Raw genomic sequence first — 26,713 nt, forward strand, 5'->3', positions numbered from 1 at the left:
ATGAGCTGAGACACAGGTGAGAGCCTTGCTTCTCAAGTTCAGGTGCCTTCCCCCAGATCAGTTCAATTGTAGCAGGGAGTTTGTGTCCTGGAGTGGTGAGAGTGAAAACAGGGGGTGAAGTTGGGGGAGTTGTAGAGGATCCTAAATGGCACATGCATGTTTTTGAACTTTATGCTTTAGTCAGTGAAGAGCCTAGGTGCCTTATGAATGTTGGAGGGGTATGGTGAGAGCAGTATTCCAGGGAGACTGATCAGGCTATGTGCAGGAGGATGGCTGTAGCCCAGGAGTGAGGTGGCGAGTAGCCTCAAGGGGATGGATGTGCAAGTGGAGAGGATGCAAGAGAGAAGTATAAGACTCGGTGTTTATTGGATTTGGGAGGTGGGAAGAGGGAGGGGGAAATCCAGAGATGTTAAGTCGGCAGAATTGTGGTGTTAGCAAAAATAGAAGAGGCAAGATGGTTGCTCAGTTATAGATGTGCTGAATTTGGGGTGACAGGGATATACAAGTAGAAATTTCCTGCAAGTAGAACTTGGAGGTTTTGAGTATGAGCTCCAGAGCAAGGTGAGGAAAGCAGTAAGAGTGATGAGGTCTTTGAGAAAAAGAGAAGCACAGATAACTGGTAATTTGACCTTGACAAATTCCCCAATTTAGGGAAAGGAGGGAGGAACCCAAAAGGACACTGTGAGGATGCAGAAAGAGGGCTTTGGAACAAAGAAGGCAGTTGTGGAGCCATGGAAGGCAAGAGAAGCAATAATATCAAGAAGGGAATGGTCAGTAGTGTTGGATGCTATCTAGAGAGAGTGCTTCATCTGGAGGTTAGGGTACTGCCAACAGTTTTTGAGAGTTCAGTTTCATGGGAGTAGCACAGATGGGAACTAGATTCAACTGAACTTCAATTCTTTGTTTTTCTTGTTACCTGTTTTTAAACTGTTGTGTTTTGACAATTAGGTGAAGGTAACCCGTGCTGATGGCAATCGACTGACTTTTGAAGAAAGAAGAAATAATGTAGTTATAACAGTAACACAGAAAAACTCTTCCGAGTACTGGAGCAGATGGGGCAGCAGGAACCAGGAACTAGAAGCTGTCCAGATCATAAATTATACTGTCCCTCAAAATGGAATCTTTAAAATTGAATTCCCAATCCTGGATGATTCCAATGAGCTACAGTTGGAGGTGCCATCTGTTTCTCATCATTATGTTACTGCAACAACATCATTAAAATTGTAATCTCGTGGTAGGCACTCAACCTATTAGAGGTCAAAGTGCACAGGAAGTAGGAAGTAGACACATGTTTCTATTTTAAAAAATGGGGGAGTGTTAAAAGTAATTTAATAACAGTGGGTGAGGGGTAGATGAAATGCTTCCTTATAAATTCATTCTGAAGAGCACAGTAAAATATAGCAATCTGAAGGTATGATGAAGAAGCTCCCCAAATTCCAGCCTAGATTGGTTTTCAATCATTTGGAAGTGTATTTTGGCAGAAGCTGAAATGAAAAAGGAAAATGTTTTTTTTAAACCTACACTCTTTTGCTGAGTTCCTTCTCAGAGTGGCTCATCTGAGATCCCCCCACCCCCAACCATTCTTGGTATCTTTCTTTTCGTTACTTGGTTCTGCCACACGTTTGGCCCTTTTGAGTTTCACACTATTGGTAGATCACATGGGCTGGTATGATTTCTTGCTTGTAAATGGACTGTGTGTTGTGGAGAGAAGGAAAGGAGTCCTTTCTCATTTTGTTCTCTCTTCTCACAGAGTTTCCTGATAATATGCTTTTGTTTCTGAAATAAATTAGGACTGTGCTTTTTCCTCTTAGATCATGGTGATGAAGACCCTCTTCTGTGTTTTAAAGCTGTCACTTTCTTTACAGTATAAGCTATAAAATGATGAAGAGCCAATGGCTGGGGAACAGATTTTTCCTACGAGAGAAAAAAGGAAAAGTGCATTTGCCTTTCAGGAATTGTAAAACAGATAGTATTTTTTCTCAGGGTGTTACTAAGGATGAAAATTTATAGCTCCCTTTTCTTTTGTTATAGGCCTCTTTTCTTAACAGTGTGAGTAGCATGGCAGTTCATGGTATGTTTAAGTCTCCCAGTAAAGCATACATCCAGCTAAAAACAAGAGATGAAAATATAAAGGTAATGGGTGCAGTCACTTTTAATTACAATATAATTGTAGTCTTTTGTCATTAATGTGTATTCATTAATTAAGATTTTTTTTTTCTAGGTGGGATCACCTTTTGAGTTGGTGGTTAGTGGCAACAAGCCACTAAGGAAGGAGTTAAGCTATATGGTAATCAATAGAGAATCTAAATTTATTATCTCTTATAGAATCATCTCAAATGAGCTACCTTATGTCTCCCTTATGTGTATATGAAACTCACTAATTTTTATGTTTATTTTTTAAAGTTTATTTCTTTATTTTGAGAGAGAGAGAAAGAGAAAGAGAGAGAGAGCGTGTGTGAGCAGGGGAGAGGCAGAACTTAAACTTTATAAAGTATGAGAAAAACAAAAAAATAAAAATTGCTACCCATAGCTTTGAATCTTTCTAATTCAGCTTTCCCCAGTGGCGCTCTATATTCTCTACTCAAAAATAAATTAACTGTGAAGCTACTGATGTCTCAGTCAGTTATTTCTTTATCTTATCCTTTTCTGTTTCCTGGCTTATATTCTCTCTGTTGGTCAGGGAGGTTTCCTTGCACTGAAAAATGCTTTGAAGTTGGTTTAAGTCAACAGTTTGTGTGTATGGTTAAAATTGTGTTAAATATAGCTGCAGTTGAGAGTCTCATTAGCTTTGGCATAAAATGAAGCTCTTCTGCTACTCTTTTCAGGTAATATCCAGGGGACAGTTGGTGGCTGTAGGCAAGCAAAATTCAACAGCCTTCTCTTTAACACCAGAAAATTCTTGGGCTCCAAAAGCCTGTATTATTGTGTATTATATTGAAGATGGTGGAGAAATTATAAATGATGTTCTAAAAATTCCTGTTCAGCTTGTTTTTAAAAATAAGGTAAGATTTAAGGTAATGATGTGAGAAGAAAACTTCATACTGGTGAAGTCTGAGAAATGCAATATTTCTTTAGAAAAGTATCATTAAATAACATTGGTTAGAAATTTATACTTACTTCTAGAACTATGGTTAAATCCCTTCAGTATTATTACCACATATGGATTTTCACATGTGGAGTTACTGGGCAGTGTGGGTCTTATTTGTAAGTTATGATTCTTGGCTGTAAGACTTGAACTCAATTTCTTGAAGTTATTTCAGGATTTCTCAAATGGCGGGGTCAATATTGTTCTGGCATGCAGTTCCAGCAACAGTATAGAATTTGTGTGGTGCTGATACTGGCATGAGAGTGAAATGAAGCGCGTGTAGGGAACGAGGCCGTCAGCAGTGATATGTGGAAGCAGAGCCCAGATTTGGTTTATCCGTTTCATGGGCCTGGAATCTAACCCGGGACAGATTTACAGGACGCTTGGCTACCTTGCATATGGAGATCTGTGTGGAGTTTGATCTCCAAAAGCACCAGGGATTTTTGTAGCTTAAGGTGTATGGCTTGTGTGGGATGCCCCCTTGAACCCCAACTTTGAAAAGTAACCTGGCTGAAAGAGTGCATGATGGAATTGAATCATCTAGTGCATAATAAAATGAGCCATTGTTCTGAGAGCTGCTGCCTTCTCAGGTTTTTTTAGGCAAAATAATCATTGTTTAAAAGTATTGATTTGCCAAGTACAATTCTTTGATAGCATTTCTGTTTGCTTAGTTTGTTAAACTTCTGAGAGGTTGTAGTAGTCATACATGTCTTATGTTGACAGTTGTTAATTAATTTTGTCAAAATAGAATACAGACTTCTATTTTTCACTTTATGGAAAGTTTTTTCAAAGATAATGGTATGCTCTGTTATTTTTAGAGAGCAAATTTTGACTTGTAGTGATTCCATTAATCCCGTAACAAAGGTGAATTCTAAAACAGGAGTTGGACTTAAGGCATATATCTTTGAAAGTGAGACCAAGTTTTAAAAAAGTTTAGTGTAAGAGGTTGTTGGCTTTGAGGAAGCAGAGTATATAAATAGCATAATTCCAAGAAATTTCTTAGATATGAAAGATAAGAAATATAATTTCAGCTATATTTGCAAAGATATATCTTTCTCTACTTTTATTTTTAACGTTTTATTTATTTTTGAGGCAGGGAGAGACAGAGCATGAATGGGGGAGGGTCAGAGAGAGAGGGAGACACAGAATCTGAAGCAGGCTCCAGGCTCTGAGCTGTCAGCACAGAGCCTGACGCGGGGCTCGAACTCATGGACCGTGAGATCATGACCTGAGCCGAAGTCGGACGCTTAACCGACTGAGCCACCCAGGCGCCCCTCTACTTTTATTTTTAGGTAATCTCTACACCCAATGTGGGGCTCAAACATATAACCCTGAGATCAAAAGTCACATGTTCTACTGACTGAGCAGCCAAGCGCCCCTCTTTCTCTACTTTTTATATGTTTATTCCATTACTCACAAAGAAACTGCAAATTTGAAAATAGAATATATTTAAGCAAGGGAAAATTAACGAGTCTTTTGGATGTTTGGTAATGACTGAACTGGATGGGATGTGGAAAGCACAAGAGATGGAGGGTTAGAAATCATCCACTCGTAAGTGTACATGGAAGCCATAGGGTCTCTGAGGCACAGAGTCAAGAGTGAGAAGTACAAGGCTGGAACATGTTGCTCCCCTTCATTTTGGGTATATGTGGGGAAACTTAAACTAAAAGTAAACTAGATACAGTGGTATAAAGGGTATATGTATAAAAAATTTCACTGGACAAGTTAAACAGGCAAGTCTTTATTCAAGACTGTTGCAATAGGGGAGAGAGATTGAATTCAACTTCATTAAAACAAAAGGCAGGAGAGGTTATTGATTGATTGATTGATTGACTGATTGAAAGCATAAGTGGGGGAGGGACAGAGAGAGAGAGAGAGAGAGAGAGAATCCCAAGCAGGTTCCACACTGTCAGCGTGGAGCCCAATGCAGAGCTCAAACCCACGAATTGTGAGATCATGACCTGAAGTCATACACTTAAATGACTGAGCCACCCAGTTGCTCCAAAGGCAGGAGAGTTTTAAGCAGTGAATGAGCTTGTGGAAAAGTACTGGAGGACACTGAGAAGAGATTGGTAATGTGATTAGGCCATCTGTGTTTGCTGTCAATGTATAAGTTAGGGTCCTATCCTCCCACAGAGCCTTGGGAGATCAATCAGTGATTCTTTTTTGGTGATTACATTTCAAAGGATTGGCTCCCAGGTCCTTGGGAAAGACATTCCTGTGTTGTAAAAGTGGCAAGAGGCTGGGAGAAGCCTTACATTTCAAAGGGACAGAGAAAGAATTTACAATTCCAAGTTTTCTAAAGTAAATGCTGTAAGTAAAGGGAGAATCAGGGGCTTATGGTCAGGAAGAAGCCTGTTCAGTCAAGTCGAGGGGAACAGTAAGGCAGTTTTGGTCAGGTAGTACAGTCACTGCAGCAGTAGAATGTTGAAACAGAGCTAGACAAGATGAGCCTTCTTAGTATGAAGGGGCCTCATGACAAAGCCATTCAGTTTTGCTGTGATGAGATGATTGAGGCTCATTAAGAAGTATGAGTTAGGGCCATCTTTGATGAATGTAATGAACAGAGGAAGTTCAGGCAGCCATGGGGACACAGAGCATTGGGCCTAACTAGTGTTTGGTCTGATCACCTCTTCAGTTGGAAAGACATCTCCTTGTCCCCAACCCAAGTAGTTCTGTGAGTCCCCAAGGGGCCTCTCCCTGGGCTCACTTCTAAGTTCAGGTTACCAGCACGTGGGCATCTCCAGTTTCTTTGCTCTTTCCTGTTCCTCCTCCAGGATACTGACCCTCCCCAGGTGTGCCAGGCACTGCTGTCTTCTTTTTAGCATTGGCTGGGGGATGAGGGGTGTGGGAGAAAGGGAAGAGGAAAGGTAGAGAAGTGAAGGAAAATTCAGATTTATGCCACTGTGGGAAGTTCTATTACTTGCAAATACTGTGAGTAAAGTTTTTTTTTTTTTTTTTAAATTCTTTCCCCCAGAGAAGGCTTATGTATGGTTTTAGAATGATCCCTGAGTCAAGGCAAATGGAGAATCTCTGCTAGATTTTGAGTCCTTTGAACTGCTGTTGGTGAGACATGTAAGTAATGCTTTAAAAAAGTCACATAAATCAATCCTGTTTTCTCCCTTTCTTAGATAAAGCTGTTTTGGAGTAAAACTCATGCTGCACCATCTGAGAAAGTCTCTCTTAGGATCTCTGTGACACAGCCAGACTCAATAGTTGGGGTTGTGGCTGTTGACAAAAGCGTGAATCTGATGAATGCCTCTAATGATATTACAATGGAAAATGTGAGTATAGCTATTTTTTCATTATAAAAATACATGCTAAAAGAGCAAAAAAGAAACTTTATTGCATTACTTCAAATATCTAAGGGAAATTTTATTGGTTCCTCTTCAAGTGTAAGTCAGTAATGAGTAAAGCTTCCAAATAAAAAGGATTTGCATTCTGGTTGTTGTGTTGGGAAGAGGCTTATGTGGTGAAGTGTCTTTGCTGTCTTACGTGAGAGAGGCCATCTAGAGTTTTCCCTCATTTTCATACTGTATTTGAATTCAAGACTCTCAAGAAAGTACTAGGAAATTGACTTGTACAATTCTGGATGACCCTGGAGAAGAGAGCTTTCGATAATTTTGAAGTACTTTCTATTTTGGTTATACATAATGGTTATATATAATTACAGCCTTATTGAATTTACTATTTGTGGTATATTGAAGGAGTGAAATCCTGTTAATTTGCAGAACACTTATAAACCAAGAAATATATAAACCTCTAGTTACATTAGTTACATAAACTAATCCTCTATTCATTAATCAATTTTGCTTTGTAAGTTCGTTGTTGTTCATTTTTATATGTAAGTTCTTGATGTATTCTTGTATATATCCTTGATATACCCTAGCCATTGCTAGTTGAGATCTAGATTGTATAACCTATGTCAATTAATTAAGTATAGTAATTAACAACACATGGGAAAAAAAGATATAAATGTTTAGGCTAATTTGGTCATCTTGAGAAAAATTATATATTTTTTCAGCCTATAAAGGTAATTTTTCTCAATCCCTTTATTTTTTAAATTATTTATGTATTTATTTATTTTGACTTGTTTTATTTTTTATTTTTTTAAATTTACATCCAAATTAGTTAACATATAATGCAACAATGATTTCAGGAGTAGATTCCTTACTGCCCCTTACCCATTTAGCCCATCCCCCCTCCCTCCAGTAACCCTCAGTTTGTTCTCCATATTTATGAGTCTCTTCTGTTTTGTCCCCTCCCTGTTTTTATATTATTTTTGTTTCCCTTCCCTTATGTTCATCCGTTTTGTCTCTTAAAGTCCTCATATGAGTGAAGTCATATGATTTTTGTCTTTCTCTGACTGACTAATTTCACTTAGCCTAATACCCTCCAGTTCCATCCATGTAGTTGCAAATGGCAAGATTTCATTCTTTTTGATTGCCAAGTAATACTCCATTGTGTATATATATATAGCACATCTTCTTTATCTATTCATCCATCAATGGACATTTGGGCTCTTTCCATACTTTGGCTGTTGTTGATAGTGTTGCTATAAACATGGGGGGTGCATGTGTCCCTTCGAAACAGCACACCTGTATCCCTTGGATAAATGCCTAGTAGTGTAATTGCTGGGTCATAGGGTACTTCTATTTTTAGTTTTTTGAGGAACCTCCATATTGTTTTCCAGAGTGGCTGCACCAGCTTGCATTCCCATCAATCCCTTTTAAAAAAGATTCATTTAAAACAAATTGGTCATTTTTTTCTCTTGATATTAAAAAACTCATGTTATTCTAAAAAGTCTATAGCATTTTGGATTTGATTTAACTGAATTTAGTAATATCTCTCATTTTATAGCTTTCTAAATATCTTAAGTATATTATTTCATTTTTGTTTCCCTGTGTATGTACATACACACACACACACACACACACACACACACACACACACACACACCTATCTAGTGCTTGTGCTCTGTTTCTGTCTTTGTTTCTTTGTCTATCTTTTAATATATTTACATAAAATTTTGTCATATATAAGATTGCTATCCCATGGGGTGCCTTGGTGGCTCAGTCATTTAAGCATCCAACTTCGGCTCAGGTCATAATCTCACAGTTCAAGAGTTCGAGACCCACATCAGGCTCCGTGCTGACAGCTTGGAGCCTGGAGCCTGCTTTGGATTCTGTGTCTCCTTCTCTCTCTGCTTGCACTCTGTCTCTCTCTCTCCCTCTCTCTAAAAAAATAAACATTAAAAAAACAAAAGATTGTTATCCCAGCTTTCTTTTGGTTCAACCTTGCTGGCATATTTTTCTACCTTTTTATTTTCAAGCTTTTATAAGTTTTCCTTTAAGTTTATCTTGTAGGTAGCATGTTATTATATTATATTTTGTTTTTGTTTTTAATGTCTGGTAGTCCATATCTTTTAGTAAGCTTATTTAACACATTTACAAGTATGGTAATTCTTGTCTTAATTAGGAATTATTTCTACTTTATTTCATATTTTTAAATGCAGTTACTTTTCTTCCCTCTTTTTATTTTTATTTTTTCCAGGGGTTAGATCAAATTTTATTCTTCTGGTTTGTAAGTTATACATTCTGTTTTTGTTCCTATGACAGATGCCCTTAACTCATGAACCATACTACTATTTATTCTTGCTGATTTCTTAAGACTATCAAAATTCCATCTTCACCAGACAAGACGAGCATTTTTTCGCATGCTCTCATTTTATTTTATTTTTTTAATTTTTTTAAATGTTTATTTATTTTTGAGAGAGAAAGAGAGAGAGACAGACAGGCAGACAGAGGTGTGAGTGGGGGAGGGGCAGAGAGAGGGAGACACTGAATCCGAAGCAGGCTCCAGGCTCTGAGGTGTCAGCACAGAGCCTGATGCGGGGCTCGAATTGGGAATGGTGAGATCATGACCTGAGCTGAAGTCGGATGCCTAACCAACTGAGCCACCCAGGTGCCCCAGTATGCTCTCATTTTCTTGCACATCCCTTTTGTCTTTCACTTGTTACCACCTTCTTCTCCAATCCTGCCCAGACCATGTTGTGATTGTACAGGATTGTAATTCAGTGCCATTATTGATTGCCCTTGCAGTCTATGCTCTTCCTTCATTTTTTAATTCTGGAAATTTACATCTGTTATTTCTTCATTTATTTCTTCATTCTCCATTTCTCTTCTTCTGAGACTCTTGTTATTCAGTGATTAGCACGTCTACTTCCATTCTCCATATCTCTTAGCTTTTTGTTTTATGTTCACTATCTTTTTGACTTTCCTTTTTTCCTTTGAGAGAGCTCCACAGTTGACTCTGCTCCCTGATCATCTATCAGTTGTATCTATCCTCCTTTGATTTCTTATATTGGGTTATTTATGTCAGCTATTATATTTTTAATGTATATTATTTTCATTGGGTTCTTATCTTTCGTTCTTGTTTTATATTGCTAATATTTTCCTTTATCTCCTTATGTCTATCTGCCATGTTTATTTTAAAATCTTGAACTGGCCTTTTCAATATTTCACATCATATGTTATGTGTTGTCCATTTGGATGTCTTTTATGGAAGTCATACTCTTTGGATGTAGTTGATTTGGCAGCTGTTCTGATATTGTCCATTGGGGAAGGATGAACACCCCATTCCAATCTGTGTAAGTCTTGTAAGTTTAAAGAGGGGGAGGGGTCAAGCTTCAGAGACTAGAGAACTACTCTTGATCTTCCCTGTGTGCTGCTGGCTTTTATTCAGTGTTTCACTTTTAAGCTCTTAGGGAAAAGCATCACCAAGAAAAGGCAGTTTTTTGGGGTCATGATCCACCAACTTTTAGGGTTTGGAGTGCAGAGGAAGAGTGAGTGCTTGTGGCCATGGGTCTGTCCACGTGTTTTCCTCAGTTTCTCCACCAGAAAAGCAGAGGTGCTGACCTGGTATTATCTTCCTGACCCTTACACAGGCAGTGTAGGCTGCTGGTGCAGCTGCTGATTTTGGCAGTGAAAATGCAAGGAATGATTGTCCCAAGGCTGCTTCCTGGAAAGAAGCAAGAGCAGAATTAAAAAATCTTTTCTCCAGACAGCCTCTAGCAGCTTTCTGCCACCCACTTCCTCCCAACACACCAGTTAAAGTTATCTTTTACTCTTCTCAGGCTTTTCTCATACCACTCATCCAAGTTTCCTACTTGCTTTTCTTGTTTCTTCAGAGTTGGCTCTGGAGAAGGGCATCAGGAGCCTGTGGTAATAGACCATTTTGGTTTCTTTTGTTCTTGTTAAATTTATACATGGTGCTGAGAGACTCTTGAACACTTTGGGAAAATTTAAGTGTGCTAGATATTCCAGAAATGATTTTCAGACATCAGCCTTTGCTCCAGCCTTGGCAATGCCTTTTTGTTGAGCCAGTGAGAAAACGAGGATTTCTTTTTGAGATAGATGTTTCTTCTTGATAATTCCATTGATTCATGCCTGAGTGTCAGGGGAAGGTGAACTTGCATGCATTTGTGTCCTATAGCAGAGTTTGAGTCTTGGGACTAAAATCTTTTCTCTCCATTATGTCTGGCTCTGGCTCCATTGTCTATAGTTGGACTATATACTGGTTGTATTTGCCAGCTTGTTGAGATATTATGAAATTTTCTGTTTTCTCCTTCTGTTGTTTTCTTCTCGGTGCCTGTTCTAGCACCGTGTTTGCTTACCATGGATGTAGTTGCGGTTGTTGTTAGTGTGGCAAAAAAAGTGGATGCAGGTGTTTGATTTTAATTTTTTTTAACGTTTATTCATTTTTGAGAGACAGAGAGAGGCAGAGTGTGAGTAGGGAAGGGACAGACAGAGAGGGATATACAGAATCCGAAGCAGGCTCCAGGCTCTGAGCTGTCAGTACAGAGCCTGATGCAGGGCTTGAACCCACGAACCGCGAGATCATGACCTGAGCTGAAATCAGTCACCTAACCGACTGAGCCACCCAGGTGCTCCAGGTGTTTGATTTTAAATGTTTTTTTTTAAATTTTTTAAAAAAAGTTTTATTTATTTATTTTAAGAGAGACAGAGACAGCGTGAGTGGGGAAGGGACAGAGAAAGAGGGGGAGAGAGAATCCCAGGCAGGCTTTGTACGGCCTGTGCAGAGCCTGATGCGGGGCTCGAACTTACGAAACCACGAGATCATGACCTGAGACGAAATCAAGATTCAGACAGTCAACTGAGCCACTGAGGGGCTCCAAACGTGGTTGTTTTTTAAACTTGCACTTAGACTCTTTCATGATTTGTATTCCTGCCTTTGTCTTAATTTGTCTAGTTAATGCTAATGTAAATAAGAGAGATAGGTTGAAATAGTTACCAAACTGTATAATATCTTAACTTTTTTTATTGTGGTGAAATGTATGTAACATAAAATTTGCCATTTTAGCCATTTTTGAAAGACAGTTCAGTGGCATTAATTACTTTCATGTTGTACAACGATCATCACTATCTGTTTCTAAAACTTTTTTGTTACCCCAGACAGACTCTGTAGCCATTAAGTGATAATTCTCCCATTTCCCCCTATTCCCAGCCCCAGCTACCTCTAATCTACTTGTCTTTATGAACTTGCCTAGTCTCAACATTTCATATAAGAGGAATCATATAAAATTTTTTCCTTCTATGTCTGCCTTATTTCACTTAGCTTAATGTTTTCAAGGTTCATCCATGTTGTAGCATGTATCTGAACTTCATTTCTTCTTATGGCTAAATAATATTCTATTTGATGTATATACCACATTTTGCTTATCCATTCTTCTGTTGATGGACGTTTAAGTTGTTTCTATCTTTTGGTTACTGTGACTGATGCCACAATGAACATTGGCCATACATGTATATCTGAGTGCCTGTTCTTTTCAGCATATACATTGGGATGGAATTGCTAGGTCATATTCTAATCTGTGTTTACCTCTTGGGAGCTGCCAACTTTACTCAGTCTTTTAGCCTATTTTACTCTCTCTTCCTAGTAGTGAGTGCTGCTCTTAAAAAAATAACATTGCTAATGTGATTATGTAAATATCTCAATATTGAAAAAACTATCTCATTGATGTTATAATTTGCAGTGCTTTATCAATGAGGTTGAATATTTTTTCTGTTTGTTAATAATTTACATTTCTTTTTTGTAAACTATCTCTTTTTGTTATTTAAGAAAATGTAGTTAAGTGACATTTGCAGAACTTATATTAACCATCAAATTTAACCCATTTATTTCTGCCAGAAGTATGGGTTGTTTTCAATGCTGACCCCTGTGTGTTGGTTTAGGAATTGACATTTAAATTCCTCCTGAGCAAACCTCAAGCCCACGTTTCTTAGGAACTCTGGATTAGTGAACAGAGTGAAAATAAGTTAAAAGAATCAATGTAATTTTAGCTGATTGAATCATGAATAAGGCATTCAAATATTTGTTATTGTTCCATTTGTGTCACTTTCAAATTGGATAAGCATGTGGGCTGTGTGTTATCTAAGTAACATACAAGAAATATTACAGAGGGCAGAACAGTATGATACAAATCAATTCATTCCACATATTTTATCTTCTCCTTAGGTGGTCCATGAGTTGGAGCTCTATAACACAGGGTATTATTTAGGCATGTTCATGAATTCTTTTGCAGTTTTTCAGGTATGTTTAGCTTATTATATAATTTGGAAAGATATTAATATCTTTTACTATTGCAAACACCTTCAGAATTATCTGATTAACCTTTTATTAAATGTGTTGTTGAAGTATAGTGTTATATAAATATAATTTGAAATGGAAAGATAATCATCCTTCCAATTTTAAAAGCAAATGGAAAGTGTGTGTGTGTGTGTGTGTGTGTGTGTGTGTGTGTGTGTATCTGTATCTGTATCTGTGTATGAGAGGGAGAGAGAGAATGCTCATGTATGTACCTAAATTCTCAAAAATGAGATAGAGTCAAAAAAACACAAAACTTTCATGTCTGCATAAAAACAAATGAACAAGAGTGAATTAAGAGTATAGAAGACTGCTGTGACATTTTACAAAGCATTTAAACTTTTATTTAAAAAATTTTTAATTATTCTTTTTAGGAATGTGGCCTCTGGGTATTGACAGATGCAAACCTTATGAAGGATTACATTGATGGTGTTTGTAAGTAGAACCTAGCAATGTGCTTTCAAAGTATTTAAGTCTTTCATCTCAGGTATTTAAAATTACTTATAAGTATGGATGCTTTCTGGTTTAATGGATATGGATATTGTGATTTCATTTTCTGTTCTCTTTTCCTAAAGTCTTTGGAGTTTAATGTACATTTGAGCCATGACATGGAATATTTGTCTGGGGTTCTGTCTAGATTTCCATTTGCTCCCTTGTAGTTGTTTGAAATGGTTATTTTTTGGGGCATATTGGAAGATCCTATGCTTCCAATTTGTATTGCAAACTGTGCTGTTATTTTGGAATTAGATAAAAGGAACAACATAGTTTTGAAACATTTTTGTTCTCTGGCATTTTGATGTTCACCTAGCATATAGCCCAGATGCCATAAGTATGCTGGTATATGCAGTGTGCACACACACACACACGCATGTTCACCTAGAATATAACCTAGATGCCATAAGTATGCTGGTACATGCAGTGAGCATGCGTGAGTGCATGCACCTGCACACGTGCATGTCTCATCAGTCTGAGTTCTTCCTGAGCAGGGTCACATCTATACATCCTAGTTCCCTGTGTTGCTAAATAGAGTTGCTACCCAACTAATAATAAGAGTGCTTAGGAAGAAGTGAAATGTTTTGACTGAAGGAAGTGTGGAAATGAGAATGGTTAACTCCAGGAGTTGTTCTCTTTTCCTTTAGGTAACATTATGCTAATATCATCTTGTAAGGCTGTCACAATTTGTATCCCCGGATTCCCTATTCCTGTCAGGTCTTCTCAGTTACTCCACACTAAGCCCCAGGCTCTCCAGCTTTGGGCTGATTTTTGACACTACAGGATACCTGAGCCTCTGTCCTGAAGCAAAAAGATCATTTTATAGTATTAAAAATTTTATGAAGTCATTATGATTTCTATGCATTAAAGATAATATGGTATGGTTAGCTTTCTTCATGTAACAATCCATCCTAGACACCTTCTAAGCAATCTTTTTCCATTCTCTCTTTGTTGGTATCTGCTTTTACCCATCTTTTTTCATCCTTACTTATCAAATCCTGATTTCCACTGTAATACTCATTCTGTTGTTAGTAATACTTATTGTATCCTTTACATTTCCTAAGAACTTTCTTCTACCTTTTTTTCCCCACTGTTTAACAGAAGAAATTTGATCCTCCTACTAGCATACTGTGTCCCTAGAAACCTTCTTAAGTGACTGGCATTCATTTTTCTGCTTCTCTTCTGGATCAGGGTTCCTAAGTACATAATGTATCTTGCAGTCAGCACTATGGCATCAGTAGTTACTCAAGGTCACGTTATCACTGGAACACTGCTTTACTTTTAACATTTCAAATGCCTATCCTTCTACCTTGGGTATTCACTCACTCCCTTAAATCTATTGAATGCCTTCTTTGTCCTTACTAGAGACCAAATACCTTCCTTGGTCTTGACTTCTGGTTATTCTGGGTTATTGGCTCCTTCTGCTTTCACTTTCCTCCAGTACTTGGCCTGGACCACCATGATTATTCAGTTTGGTAGCATTCTTCCCTGCTTCCTTGTCCTTCCCTGACATCTTCTTCATTAACCCAAACTCTGGAACATCTTGACTGTTTATCTTACCCCTCTGTTTCTGCTTCCCACAAATACCTTAAATTCAGTATGTCACAAGCCAAGTTTATGATCTTCTCTTCCTTTACAGCCTTGCTTTTCCTTAATATAATTTTATTGATATGTGATTCCTTGAATTGATATAATTTCAGACCTATGTTAATGAAATCATCATTTACCTAGATGCCTAAATCAGAAACCCACAACACATCCTCAGTTCCTTCCTCTCTGTCAGATGTGGAATAACATGGTAGTTAAGAAAAGGATTGCCATCAAATACTTCTGCCTTTAAGTTCTGGTGTTTTGACACTGAGAAAGTCAATTAACCTTTCTAAACCTCAAATCTCCAATTGAAATATAGAGCTAATAATATTATTGGTATTACAGGGGTATTATGATGTTAAATTCAAAAACATTTAAATTGTATGACACATGTTTAGCACTTATAAGCCTGCAATTACCTACTATTTTATTCCTCAGATCCAGTTCGTTCATTCATTATTTAATGGATAGTGATGATAGTAATTGCATGCCTAGTATGTACGAGGCAATGAGATTTTAACTTGGTCTAGTGGGGCAAAACAATATATAATTAGAAGAGTGTGCTGAGGACTGGGGTGGGGGGAGTCAGCATGCCATGGGCATACACAGAAGTCATCCACCCAAGAGGCAGGGCAGAATCATCTCTTGAGACTATTCTTCCTCTCCTCTCCTTGCTTCAGGCCCTTGTCAGTGTCTCGTTGACTATTGTAATAACTTCCTAACTTAACTGCTTTGCCACCTTCCATTTCCTCCAGCTCTAAACCATTGTTCGCACTGATGCCAGAGTTATCATTATAAAACATGAGCTGTGGGCTGGATCGTGTTTCTAATTTATTCTAAAACCTTCAATAGGTCAAAATTGCTTAAAGGATCAATCTAAGTTTCAGCATGGGAGATTGGATATTTAATATCTGGATTTAGCCATTCTTTCTCTTCTCATTTTACGCCCCTCTTACCTAATACTCACTGTCATATTCGGGACATGCCTTTGTACTTAGCTTACCTGCCCTGTGTCCCTTTCCCATGTGGGGTACTCTTTAACTGGAGACTTAAAGAAAACAGAATAAAAAAACCCCAAAACCCCTGCAAAATGAATTTTTTTCCCCTAGCCACACTATTTTCATCATTCAGATTTTGGATAAAATCAGCCATTATTGTGCACAATAGGCATTTTTTATATGTCTGTGTCACTCTTAACATGTTTACTACAGTTTTCTATTTGTCTTCTCCAATAGACTGTGAGTGAAGAAGCTCCCTGCATTCATCTTTGTATCCCTGGTACTGACTGTAGTCTATTTTTTTTTTACATTTTATTTTGAAATAATTATAGACTTATAGAAAAGTTGAAAAAATAGAAGTAGGTAACCCAGAGTTTGTATGGCAACATGGCTGTTTTTAAGTTAGTAAACAGGATGATTGTGGCATCTTATGGCTGGGATAGCCATTGGTAACTGGCACTAGGGAGCTAAAAAGAATAGAAAAATTGAAGGTAACTTTAAAAATGTGATTTAACTTATTTTTTAGCAACTGCACTGTAAGTAGTTTTTTAGGTGTTGGCCATATGGGCAGGAAACTTTTTTTTTTTTTTTTTTTTAAGTTTTGGCGCTGCAGTAACTGGCCACAGGGCCTTGTGTAAGTCACTTGACTTCTGTGGGTCTCAGGTGTCTCATCTGTAAAACGAGAAGGTTGGATAAGATGAGCTCTAAAGTCCCATTCAGCTGAGAGGTGCTGCAATTCCATGGACTGAGTTTATAATCATTCTCTACAGGGACTTTTTTCCTAACAGTTGCCAATGTTGATTTTTAGATGACAGCGTAGAACTTGCCGAGAGGTTTGTGGAGGAAAATGAAGGATACTTGGTAGATTTCCATGACTTCTCTTCGGTTAGTGATCCACGTGTCAGAAAGCATTTTCCAGAGACTTGGATTTGGCTAGACACCAACATGGGGTAAAGATTTATCATGTTCTTTGCTTATATATATTCTGTTTAGTGTTATTTTTAAACAAGTTTTCTGTTCTTTCTAATGTTTAAGTGCAAACATATTGTGGTTAAAGCTAAATAGACCAAGAGGTTTTTTATCTTAGAACGATATTTAGTGTATTTAAATGTAGTATATAATAAAGCCACATGCAAATTGGACAGTGAGAGTATCATTAAGGAGAAGATAGACCTTCTTCTAACGAAGAGTGTTTTGAACTTCCTTGGAGTCTCATGGTTCTTGTTTGAGAAAATTGCTGAGAGTACACTTGTTGCCTTGGGATGAAAGTACTGATGATTACTCTCTCTGCCTTGTAGCTCCTTGTAAAACATCCCCGTGAGCCACAGGGAGAAGCAGCACAGGTGGTGGAGGGACTCAGCTTAGTTGACCAACCCTGTGCTATCTGGTCTGATGACTGAGCAGATGAATCATGAAATATGCATATATTTTATAGTCAGCCATGTATGGAAACTTGAAATAAGACACAAGTCAAAGCTCAAAACACACACACACAAATACATGACCAGGATACGGAGGGAAACTTTCATGTAAATTGACAGAAATAAATCAAGTTAAATTTGAAAATATGTATTTATTATCTGTACATTTATGAAAATCATGGTCATTCTGAAAGTGTAAACATTGTTGAAAGCTTTTAATGGAATACGAGTCAGGATGCAGTGTTATGGCCTTATTAAATGACCTGGTCCTTGAGAATTTGGGATCTGCCGTTTCATGCTCACTCAAAAAAATTTAGATAGGCAAACAATTTGGAAAACTAAAACTCTTCCAAAAATGGTTTAGGTTATGTTGACTTTTTTGGAAATGTGTCAGTTCTCGGGGTTGTGATTTTTATTTTTCTCTTGACTTTAGTTCCAAGATTTACCAAGACTTTGAAGTTACCGTGCCTGATTCTATCACTTCTTGGGTGGCTACCGCATTTGTGATCTCTGAGGACTTAGGTCTTGGACTAACCAGGACTCCAGTGGAGGTAGTATATGAAAGAGCTGCTTATAAATGTTAAAGTACCCAAAGCAAAAAAAGTGTCCACTCTTCAATGGATTTTCAAAAAACAATTGCTTATGATGTTGCTCAGTGTTTAGAGGTTCCTTGGCTTTTCCTTTTTGTTTTTATTAGTTGTTTACTTTAGAATGTGAGCTGTATTGAACTCCTAAATGTGTTCCATCCATGTTAAGATTTGGATAAAAAGTTTATTATTGACTGAATCCAACCATTTCCAAAGGCCAGAAGACAGAGGGTTTCTGTGTGTCCTTCTGATAAGGATGAGCAGAACTTCTCAAGATGTCCCCTAGAAGACATGCCTTCACATTTCTGGTCAGATTGCAGCATATGTGACTTCCTAACCCAGTCGCTGGCGAGAGGAATATACATGTTTGGTCTTAGACCAGTAGTTCTCACCTCTGTCATACCTGAAGCCCCCTTTTTATAACAGATATTTTGTTTTCCCCTTTACCATCTACAATGCAAGTCATAGAAAATGTAGTATACTTACATACTCAATTAAAAAAATCCATATGATGCCTGAAGTGAAATATTGAGAAATAAAAGGAAAGTAATCTGTAATAAAGTAATACATATTACAGTATATAAGTTGTCAGTCATAGCTGCACTAAGAGTCATACATATTTAACTGTTTACTCCAGGCATGGAATCACCCTGTGTGTAATAGCTGCAAATCAAGTTTGATGTACAGGTATTGTTTCAGCCGCTCAAACACCTTGAGTAGTACTGCCTGTGGTGATGTCGGTTTCTGAAACTGAACGACTTTTGGTAAAGTTACAAACAAAACAAAGGGCAGTCTTCTGTTGATTTATAAAATAGCCGTATTTATGAAAAATTCAGTGTGTATTGAGAAATGCAATATATTTCCAATATTTGGGTTCATATATAAGTTGGAATTAGGTTTGAAGTTCAGGTCATTACAAGAAGGTACTTTACATGAATGTCTGAAGAGATATTCAAGAATCATGAGGGACAGGGGACAGTTCTTCTGTCCTGAGCATTACAAACTTTCACCCACTATTTGTCATTGGTGCCCCTCAATCATTGTGACAATCTAAGACACTTTCACAAATGTCTAAGTAAACCTCTAGAGGAAATTACTGCTGCCAGTGACAACCATCGGCCTAAATTAATCAATGGCTGCTTTCAGAGGCAAGGTAGGGGTTCAGCTTCCCATGAAGGATTTGGCCAACAGTATCAGAATTGGGTCACCAATGAGGAAGTACATATGCATGTATATGTTAGAACGTAGTAAGCAGAACATTGTCTAGACTTTCCACGAGTCTAAAACAGGGGTTGTTTGATTTGGCCACTTGGTGGAGTCATTATAGCACAGTAGGTCAGGAGCTTGACTTTGGCATCAGACATTCTGGGATCCGTTTCTGGTTCCTTCATTTACTAGCAATGTGATCTTGTACTCGTTTCAGATATATCTGAATTTCAGATTTCTTTTCTGTAAAATATGTGCATTAAAGTACCTATAAACTGTTGGGACCACATTAAAGTAAAAAGTTTCTGGACAGTGCAGGAAGCAATCAATAAAACTAAAAGGCAACCTACTGAACTGGAGAAGATATTTACAAATGACATATCCTATAAAGGGTTAAAATACAAAATATATAAAGAACTGATAAACTCAGTACCCCAAAACCAAATTATCCAACTAAAAATGGGCAGAAGACATAAACAGCTGTTTCTCCCAAGAAGATGTTACAGATGGCCAGGAGACACATGAAAAGATACTCAACATCACTTATCATCAGGGAAATGCAAATCAAAACTACAATGAACTATCACCTCACACCTGTCAGAATGGCTAAATTCAACAATACAAGAAACAACAAGTGTTGGCAAGGATGTGGAGAAAACGGAACACTCTTGCACTGTTGGTGGGAATGCAAATTGGTGCAGCCAATTTGGCTGTGCAAAACAATATGGAGGTTCCTCAAAAAACTAAAAATAGAACGTTATGATCCAAGAATCACACTACTGGATATTTACCCCCCCCCCCCGCAATACAAAAATGCTAAAGCAAAGGGACATATGCACTCCCATGTTTATTGCAGCATTATTTGCAATAGCCAAACTATGGGAGCAACCCAAGTGTCCACTGATAGATGAATGGATAAAGGAGATGTGGTATATGTGTACATATGTGTATATATGTGTGTATATATATAAATATTATTCAGCCAGAAAAAAGAATGAAATCTTGGCATTTGCAACAACATGAATAGAGCTAGAGAGTATAATGTTAAGTCAAATGAGTCAGAGAAAGACAAATACCATATCATCTCACTCATATGTACAATGTAAGAAACAAAACAAATGAGTGAAGGAAAAAAAAAAAACCAGATAGACAACCAAGAAACAGACTCTTAGCTATAGCACAGATGGTTATCAGAGGGGTGATGGGTGGGAGGATGGGGTAGTAGGGGGTGAGGATTAGACAGTACACCGATTATCATGATGAAAATAAAATAAAATGATAAAAAAAATAAAGTTCCTGGATCCTGGTAGGCATTTAGTAAAATGTAGTGATTAATATTTAGTTAAATACCATAAGCCACATCAGTTTATCATCATCATTCATTTGGGGTAAGTTGCTGTTTGTTTTCTGTTGATAGGCAAGTGGCCATTTCTATGTGAAATTATAGGCTTCATAGGTTTTGTGAGATTTACTTTTAACTGCATGTAATATGAAGCATTTTGACTTCAATAAAATATGTATTCATTGTGTTTTTTCCAGCTACAAGCCTTCCAGCCATTTTTCATTTTTTTGAATCTTCCCTACTCTGTTATCAGAGGTGAAGAATTTGCTTTGGAAGTAACCATATTCAATTATTTGAAAGATGCCACTGAGGTAATGTATTAAAAGTTTTGTTAATCATTCACACTTCAGGAAAAAAATGGAGAAAACACACAGGGTTATTAATGTTTGGGCATCTGGGCATGTAAGCATTTTATACATGAGAGATTGAAAATAAACACACTTTGTCAGTAATTTCTTCTACTTATTAATGTCTAAGGATTGTATTAGTGTGTCTGTCCTTTCTTTCTTAATTTCTTGCACGTTTTCTACTTGAACCACATAACTTCCTTACTGTATGTGAGGCAGGTCTGTGTCTTTCCTGACTCCCTGTGCTGTTTCCCAGCCTTCCCCACATCTAGAGGCATTGCCCCTTTGCACTGCCATTCTGTGCTCCTTGACTTATTCCTCTCAAGACCTGGCATAAAACTAGGATATCTTTCCTCACCCATTCTGTTATGCGTTGTTTCCATGTTTTTATAATGTATTTTGTTTTGAATACAATGTATTCAAAACAAGGCTTTGTGTTTTGAGTCATGTGCCTAATGTTTCCTTAGCTAGTCAGTTCCCTGGAAGGCAGGCTTAGGCCACCGTTTGTGTTGTGCCCATTGTAGTGCTAACCAAGTGATTAATTCTTTCCCCCCAGAGTAAGTAGGACTATGTTATTAACTTCGTTAAGTGAAAATGCCACAATCTCATTAAGCACTGTGTTTGTAAATTATTTTTAAATTGTACTTTTTAACGTAGTCAACAATGGTACTTTGAAAAGAGCAGAAGATCTGGAATCAGAAGGCCTGGATTCGATGTCCCACTCTACCCCTTACCAGCAAATAACTTAATGTAAAATGGGAATGATAATTCTTGTTTCTACAGAAAGTATTTTGAGAAAAAGATGAGAAAATAAATGGAAAACAATTCATGAAGTGTAAGGCCTAGATAAATGCCATCCTTGGCAAGACTGGCAACTTTGACAGACTTTACACAAGTTTACAACCAACATATGCTTTAGGACTGATGTCTGCATCATTCTTTCCTTGGGATGATTTTAGCCAAGACTCTCAATAGATGTAATAACCCTGCATCCTGTTTGTCTTAGGTTTTTCTAATGGGACCAGTGTCCTAGGATGATGCAGTTAAATCAGGCTTGTGGCAATACTGTGACATGAAATAACCTTTCTGGGCACATCCTTCCCACTCAAAGCCTTCGGATGATGACAGAATTTAATGTTAGTGGGAGTTTAATGTTAGAAATGGAACCGAAGAGTGCCCTTTTCCCACAAATCTTGAAGTGGATGAGGAGAACATAGGAAAATGAAGTTTTCCCTGATAACCTTCTCATCTTCTTCTTGGCTGAATCTCTGTCTCCTTTTTCTCCAGTCTTGAGCCTCATGGATTTAATAGCACTTGATGTGGTTAAAGCAACACTTTACTTATGAGCGTTTATTATACAAAACTTTTGATAATTTTCCTTCCAGGTTCAAGTAATCATTGAGAAAAGTGACAAATTTGATATTCTAATGGCTTTAAATGAAATAAATGCGACCGGACACCAGCAGACCATTCTGGTTCCCAGTGAGGATGGGGCAACTGTTGTTTTCCCAGTCAAGCCAACACACCTGGGGGAAATTCCAATCACAGTCACGGCCATTTCACCTGCTGCTTCTGATGCTGTCACCCAGAGGATTTTAGTAAAGGTAAATGTTTGAAGTCTTGAATAATTGAAACGGAAATATATAATTAAAAAGGAAACAGAAGATGGTTTTTCTCTTGGTTAAATTTGTTGGCAAGATCTAGTAGGTCATCTCCTCCACCCTGGTATTGTCTAATTGTTATCTCATCTGTGTGTAAAGATACATAATATGTTTTGGAAGTAATCACCCATTTCCTCTTCAAATTTATGATATGTCTATATAGCAAATCTCTTTTGCAGTCAGTTAATTACATTTACAAACTGTTTTACATTAGGGTCCTATCAAATCACGCCAAGTTGAGGGGCACCTGGGTGGCTCAGTAAGTTAAGCGTCTGACTTCGGCTCAGGTCATGATCTCATGATTCGTGGGTTCGAGCCCTGTGTCAGGCTCTGTTCTGACAGCTGGGAACCTGGAGTCTGCTTCAGATTCTGTGTCTCCCTCTCTGTCTCTGCCCCTCCCCTGCTTATACTCTGTCTCTCTCTCTCTCTTAAAATTAAATAAACATTAAAAAAATAAAAAAAAAATCATGCCAAGTTGATATGTAGATTTTGAATCTACAGTTGTATGTATTTTGAATGTATAGTTAGAAGCAATTTTGTAGATTTTTCTTTAGAGAAGGCATTATGCAGAAAAACTCAGCCTGGTGGGTAAGCACTTGTGTCCTGGGGTGAGACAGCCCTAGGTTCAAATGCCAGCTCTGTCAAGTGTGACTTTGGGCAAGGAGTTTGATCTCTCTCTCTCTTTTTAAATCTCTCTTTGGATAATAATAGGATTTACCTCAGAGAGTTTTTATCATTACCTTTTCATCTTCTCCTTTATCATTTCAATTGCTATTTCTTTTTTTTTTAACTTTATTAAATGTTTATTTATTTTTAAGAGAGAGAAAGAAAGACAATGCAAGAGGGGGAGGGGCAGAGAGAGAGGGAGACACAGAATCTGAAGCAGGTTCCAGTCTCTGAGTTGTCAGTACAGAGCCCCACATGGGGTTTGAACTCACGAACTGTGAGATCATAACCTGAGCTGAAGTTGGATGCTTAACCGACTGAGCCATCCAGGCACCTCTCAATTGCTATTTCATGAAATGTTTTATCTACTTTAATTAGAAAGTAAGCATTTATTAACAGATTTGAAGCAGGAATCAAAAATGGTAGGTATTTACCTAATGTACGCATAGTGCAGACACTGCAGGCAAGATGTTTATCTTATTTGCATAAAACTCTCTGTAGACGGATGAGTGGAGACCATGTTAATCGTGTTCCTTTTTTCCAACAGGCTGAAGGAATAGAAAAATTGTATTCACAATCCATCTTGTTAGACTTGGCTGTCCACAAATTACAAACTCCCCTGAAAACTTTGAGTTTCTCATTTCCTCCCAACACAGTGAGTGGTAGTGAAAGAGTTCAGATCACTGCAATTGGTAAGAATACAATATATTGCCATGACTCCAGATTTATGTGTATATGTGTGTGTGTGTGTGTGTATAACACATTTGTTATCTATTATAGATGTATTTTCTAATTTAGTCCTAATGAGAAGAGGTTGCTAAAGTTTTTAGTTGGTACCAACTACTGATTACAGTAGAAAGACTAGCAGATATGTGTTCTACCTAGACCAGTTCTCAATCTCAGTGTGCATCTGAATCACGTGGGGATCTTGTTTAAAAATTTTTTTTAATGTTTCTTTATTTTTGAGACAGAGAGAGACAGAGCGTGAGTGTGGGAAGGGCAGAAATACAGGGAGACACAGAATCTGAAGCAGGCTCCAGGCTCTGAGCTGTCAGCACAGAGCCTGATGCAGGGCTTGAACTCACAAGCTGTGAGATCATGACCTGAGCCGAAGTTGGACCCTCAACCCACTGAGCCACCCAGGTGCCCCACGTGGGGATCTTGTTTAAAGGAAGATGTTGGTTTAGTAGGCCTGGGGTGGAGCCTTGGATTATGCATTTCTAGCAAGCTCCCAGTTGATGTTGATGCTTCTGATGTGTGTGAAGATCACTCTTTGACTAGCAGCGCTCATTTATAATGTGGCTTGAGGGAGGGATTCTTTTTTTTTTTTTTAATTAAAAAAAAATTTTTTTTCCAATGTTTATTTTTGAGAGACAGAGCATGAGTGGGCATGGGGCAGAGGGAGAGGCAGACACAGGATCCGAAGCAGGCTCCAGGCTCTGAGCTGTCAGCACAGAGCCCGACTCGGGGCTCGAATCCACAAACCATGAGATCATGACCTGAGCCGAAGTCAGACGTTCAACCTACTGAGCCACCCAGGGGCCCCAAGGGAGGGAGTATTTCTAAGGGCAGAGCTTCTGGCTTCTGTGGCTTTCAACCACTGATAATATCAGAATCTTGTGTGGAGCTTTGTAAGAGCTGCACTTCTGACCTACGCAATCAGCTTTTCTTGAGCTATGGTTAGGGTGTGTATATTTTGAAAAGGCTCCACAAGTGCTTCTGATGACCAAACGCTGAGCTCTCTTGCCTAGAGCAGTTCTCTGTGCAGGACACAGATAACCTTTATAACAGGAAGCAAGCCATTGACTTCACCCTGTCCTAGTCACCTTCTGGCAACCTAAGTGTGTTTTTGCATCAGCTGTTAAACAGAGCTTCCACACAAACGATTTGTTTATATAGTTGTGCTTTACAAATAACCGAAGGAAATGTTTAGATTAATGAAGATTAACGAATATAAATAGTTTGTTAGGTCTTCAAGATGTCAGTCCATAGAGGACTTTTTGGGAGCCTTGAATGTAATTCTTAAAAAAAATTTTTTTTAATGTTTATTTATTTTTGAGAGAGATAGAGAGAGACCGAGTGCAAGCAAGGGAGGGGCAGAGAGAGAGGGAGACAGAGAATCCGAAGCAGGCTCCAGGCTCTGATCTGTCAGCACAGAGCCTGATGCGGGGCCCGAACTCATGAACTGTGAGATCATGACATGAGCCGAAGTCAGACACTCAACCAACTGAGCCACCCAGGCTTCCCTAATTCTTTTTTAAAAATTAGTATTTATTTATTTATTTTGAGAGAGTAAGAGAGAGAGAGAGAGAGAGAGAGAGAACAGGGAAGGGGCAGAGAGAGAGAGAGAGAACAGGGAAGGGGCAGAGAGAGAGAGAATCTGAAGCAGGCTCTGTCTGTGCTGACAGCATGGAGCCCCAAATGGGGCTCGGCTCGTTCACCTTGGGTATAATTCTTAAGAAGAATTAAATAAGCTCTCTACTTAGAGGAATAAATTCTCCCACAGTGTTGTGATGCTGGGAGGTGCAGCATGCACACAGGGGATGCAATACACATGCACACACATACACACATACACACAAAGGGAAGAAGACTTGAATTTCAAATGTATACCACCACTTCTAACATTGAATGAATCTATCTTTGGTTACTGAAATACTGTTGAGGTTTGATTTTTAACCGTGGCGCAAAGAATGGCATTTCAAGTTGTATTTTTATATGATACATTTTTTAAAATTTCTTTTTAATGTTATTCATTTTTGAGAGAGACAGAGAGGCAGAGCGTGATCAGGGGAGGGACAGAGAGAGAGAGAGGGAGACACAGAATCTGAAGCAGGCTCCAGGCTCTGAGCTTTCAGCACAGAACCTGATATGGGGCTCAAACTCACAAACTGTGAGATCCTGACCTGAGCTGAAGTTAATCAACTGAGCCACCCAGGTGGTCCTATATGATATTTATTAAAAAAAATCTATTTAGTAGCCCAGAATATTAGTGTGAATATTAGTTTGCTTCTTTGAATATGGAGAATCTAAGTTTATGTTCATTTTAAATATTAGAAACCATAAAAGCATAAGTGGTAATAATATAACCTCTATTTTTCTGTTAACATCTGTTAACGTGTTAACGGGTGTTAACATCTAAACTTTAAGACATCATATGCTAGCATGGCTGCAGCTTATTCATTTAAAAGAGGGCTTTATTTTTTAGATTCATTTTTTAAAATTTTATTTTAGGATTAGATGCTCACTAAGTATTTGGACTTGGAATGGTGTAAATTTCTAAAATATAATAATAGACAGAAGAATGTTCTTCTCCATACAGCTCAACCACAGTGGGGTCAGAATTAGAACTCAGCCTCTGTATTTCTGAATTTTTACTTGTTTCCCCAGTCATGGTATTAGAATTTGGATAGAGGTGTCTCTTAAACATGCATTTTGTTTAATTTTAGATTACTAACTTTGAAGAATATTCCTAATCCTTTTTGACTGTGATATTCATTGAAAGACTTTGACTGGTTAATTCTACTTTGTTGTTGCTAAATAGAACACAGTGAAAACTACTCTAAGCCTTGCCCTTAAAAAAATCTTATAGTGTCTTAGTAAGAAATCAGAATGAGGTTCTAGCTATGTGAAGAATACTACTAATAAAACA

At 37.9% G+C, this 26,713-nt stretch overlaps 1 protein-coding gene across 1 annotated transcript in view; it reads left to right on the plus strand.

Annotated features, from left to right (window-relative positions):
- The window catches only part of CD109 (CD109 molecule), a 136,072-nt gene that overhangs the window by 73,272 nt on the left and 36,087 nt on the right, over nucleotides 1–26,713 (plus strand). The window contains exons 11-22 of the mRNA XM_030315851.2: nucleotides 949–1,173; nucleotides 2,032–2,133; nucleotides 2,222–2,287; nucleotides 2,826–3,002; nucleotides 6,217–6,369; nucleotides 12,623–12,697; nucleotides 13,126–13,186; nucleotides 16,640–16,781; nucleotides 17,686–17,803; nucleotides 20,585–20,698; nucleotides 22,120–22,338; nucleotides 23,609–23,753. Coding sequence (XP_030171711.1) covers nucleotides 949–1,173; nucleotides 2,032–2,133; nucleotides 2,222–2,287; nucleotides 2,826–3,002; nucleotides 6,217–6,369; nucleotides 12,623–12,697; nucleotides 13,126–13,186; nucleotides 16,640–16,781; nucleotides 17,686–17,803; nucleotides 20,585–20,698; nucleotides 22,120–22,338; nucleotides 23,609–23,753 — 1,597 coding nt within the window. The remainder of the gene's footprint in view (nucleotides 1–948; nucleotides 1,174–2,031; nucleotides 2,134–2,221; nucleotides 2,288–2,825; nucleotides 3,003–6,216; nucleotides 6,370–12,622; nucleotides 12,698–13,125; nucleotides 13,187–16,639; nucleotides 16,782–17,685; nucleotides 17,804–20,584; nucleotides 20,699–22,119; nucleotides 22,339–23,608; nucleotides 23,754–26,713) is intronic.

The sequence above is a fragment of the Lynx canadensis genome, chromosome B2 (genome assembly GCF_007474595.2).
Source record: "Lynx canadensis isolate LIC74 chromosome B2, mLynCan4.pri.v2, whole genome shotgun sequence".
NCBI classification, from domain to species: domain Eukaryota; kingdom Metazoa; phylum Chordata; class Mammalia; order Carnivora; family Felidae; genus Lynx; species Lynx canadensis.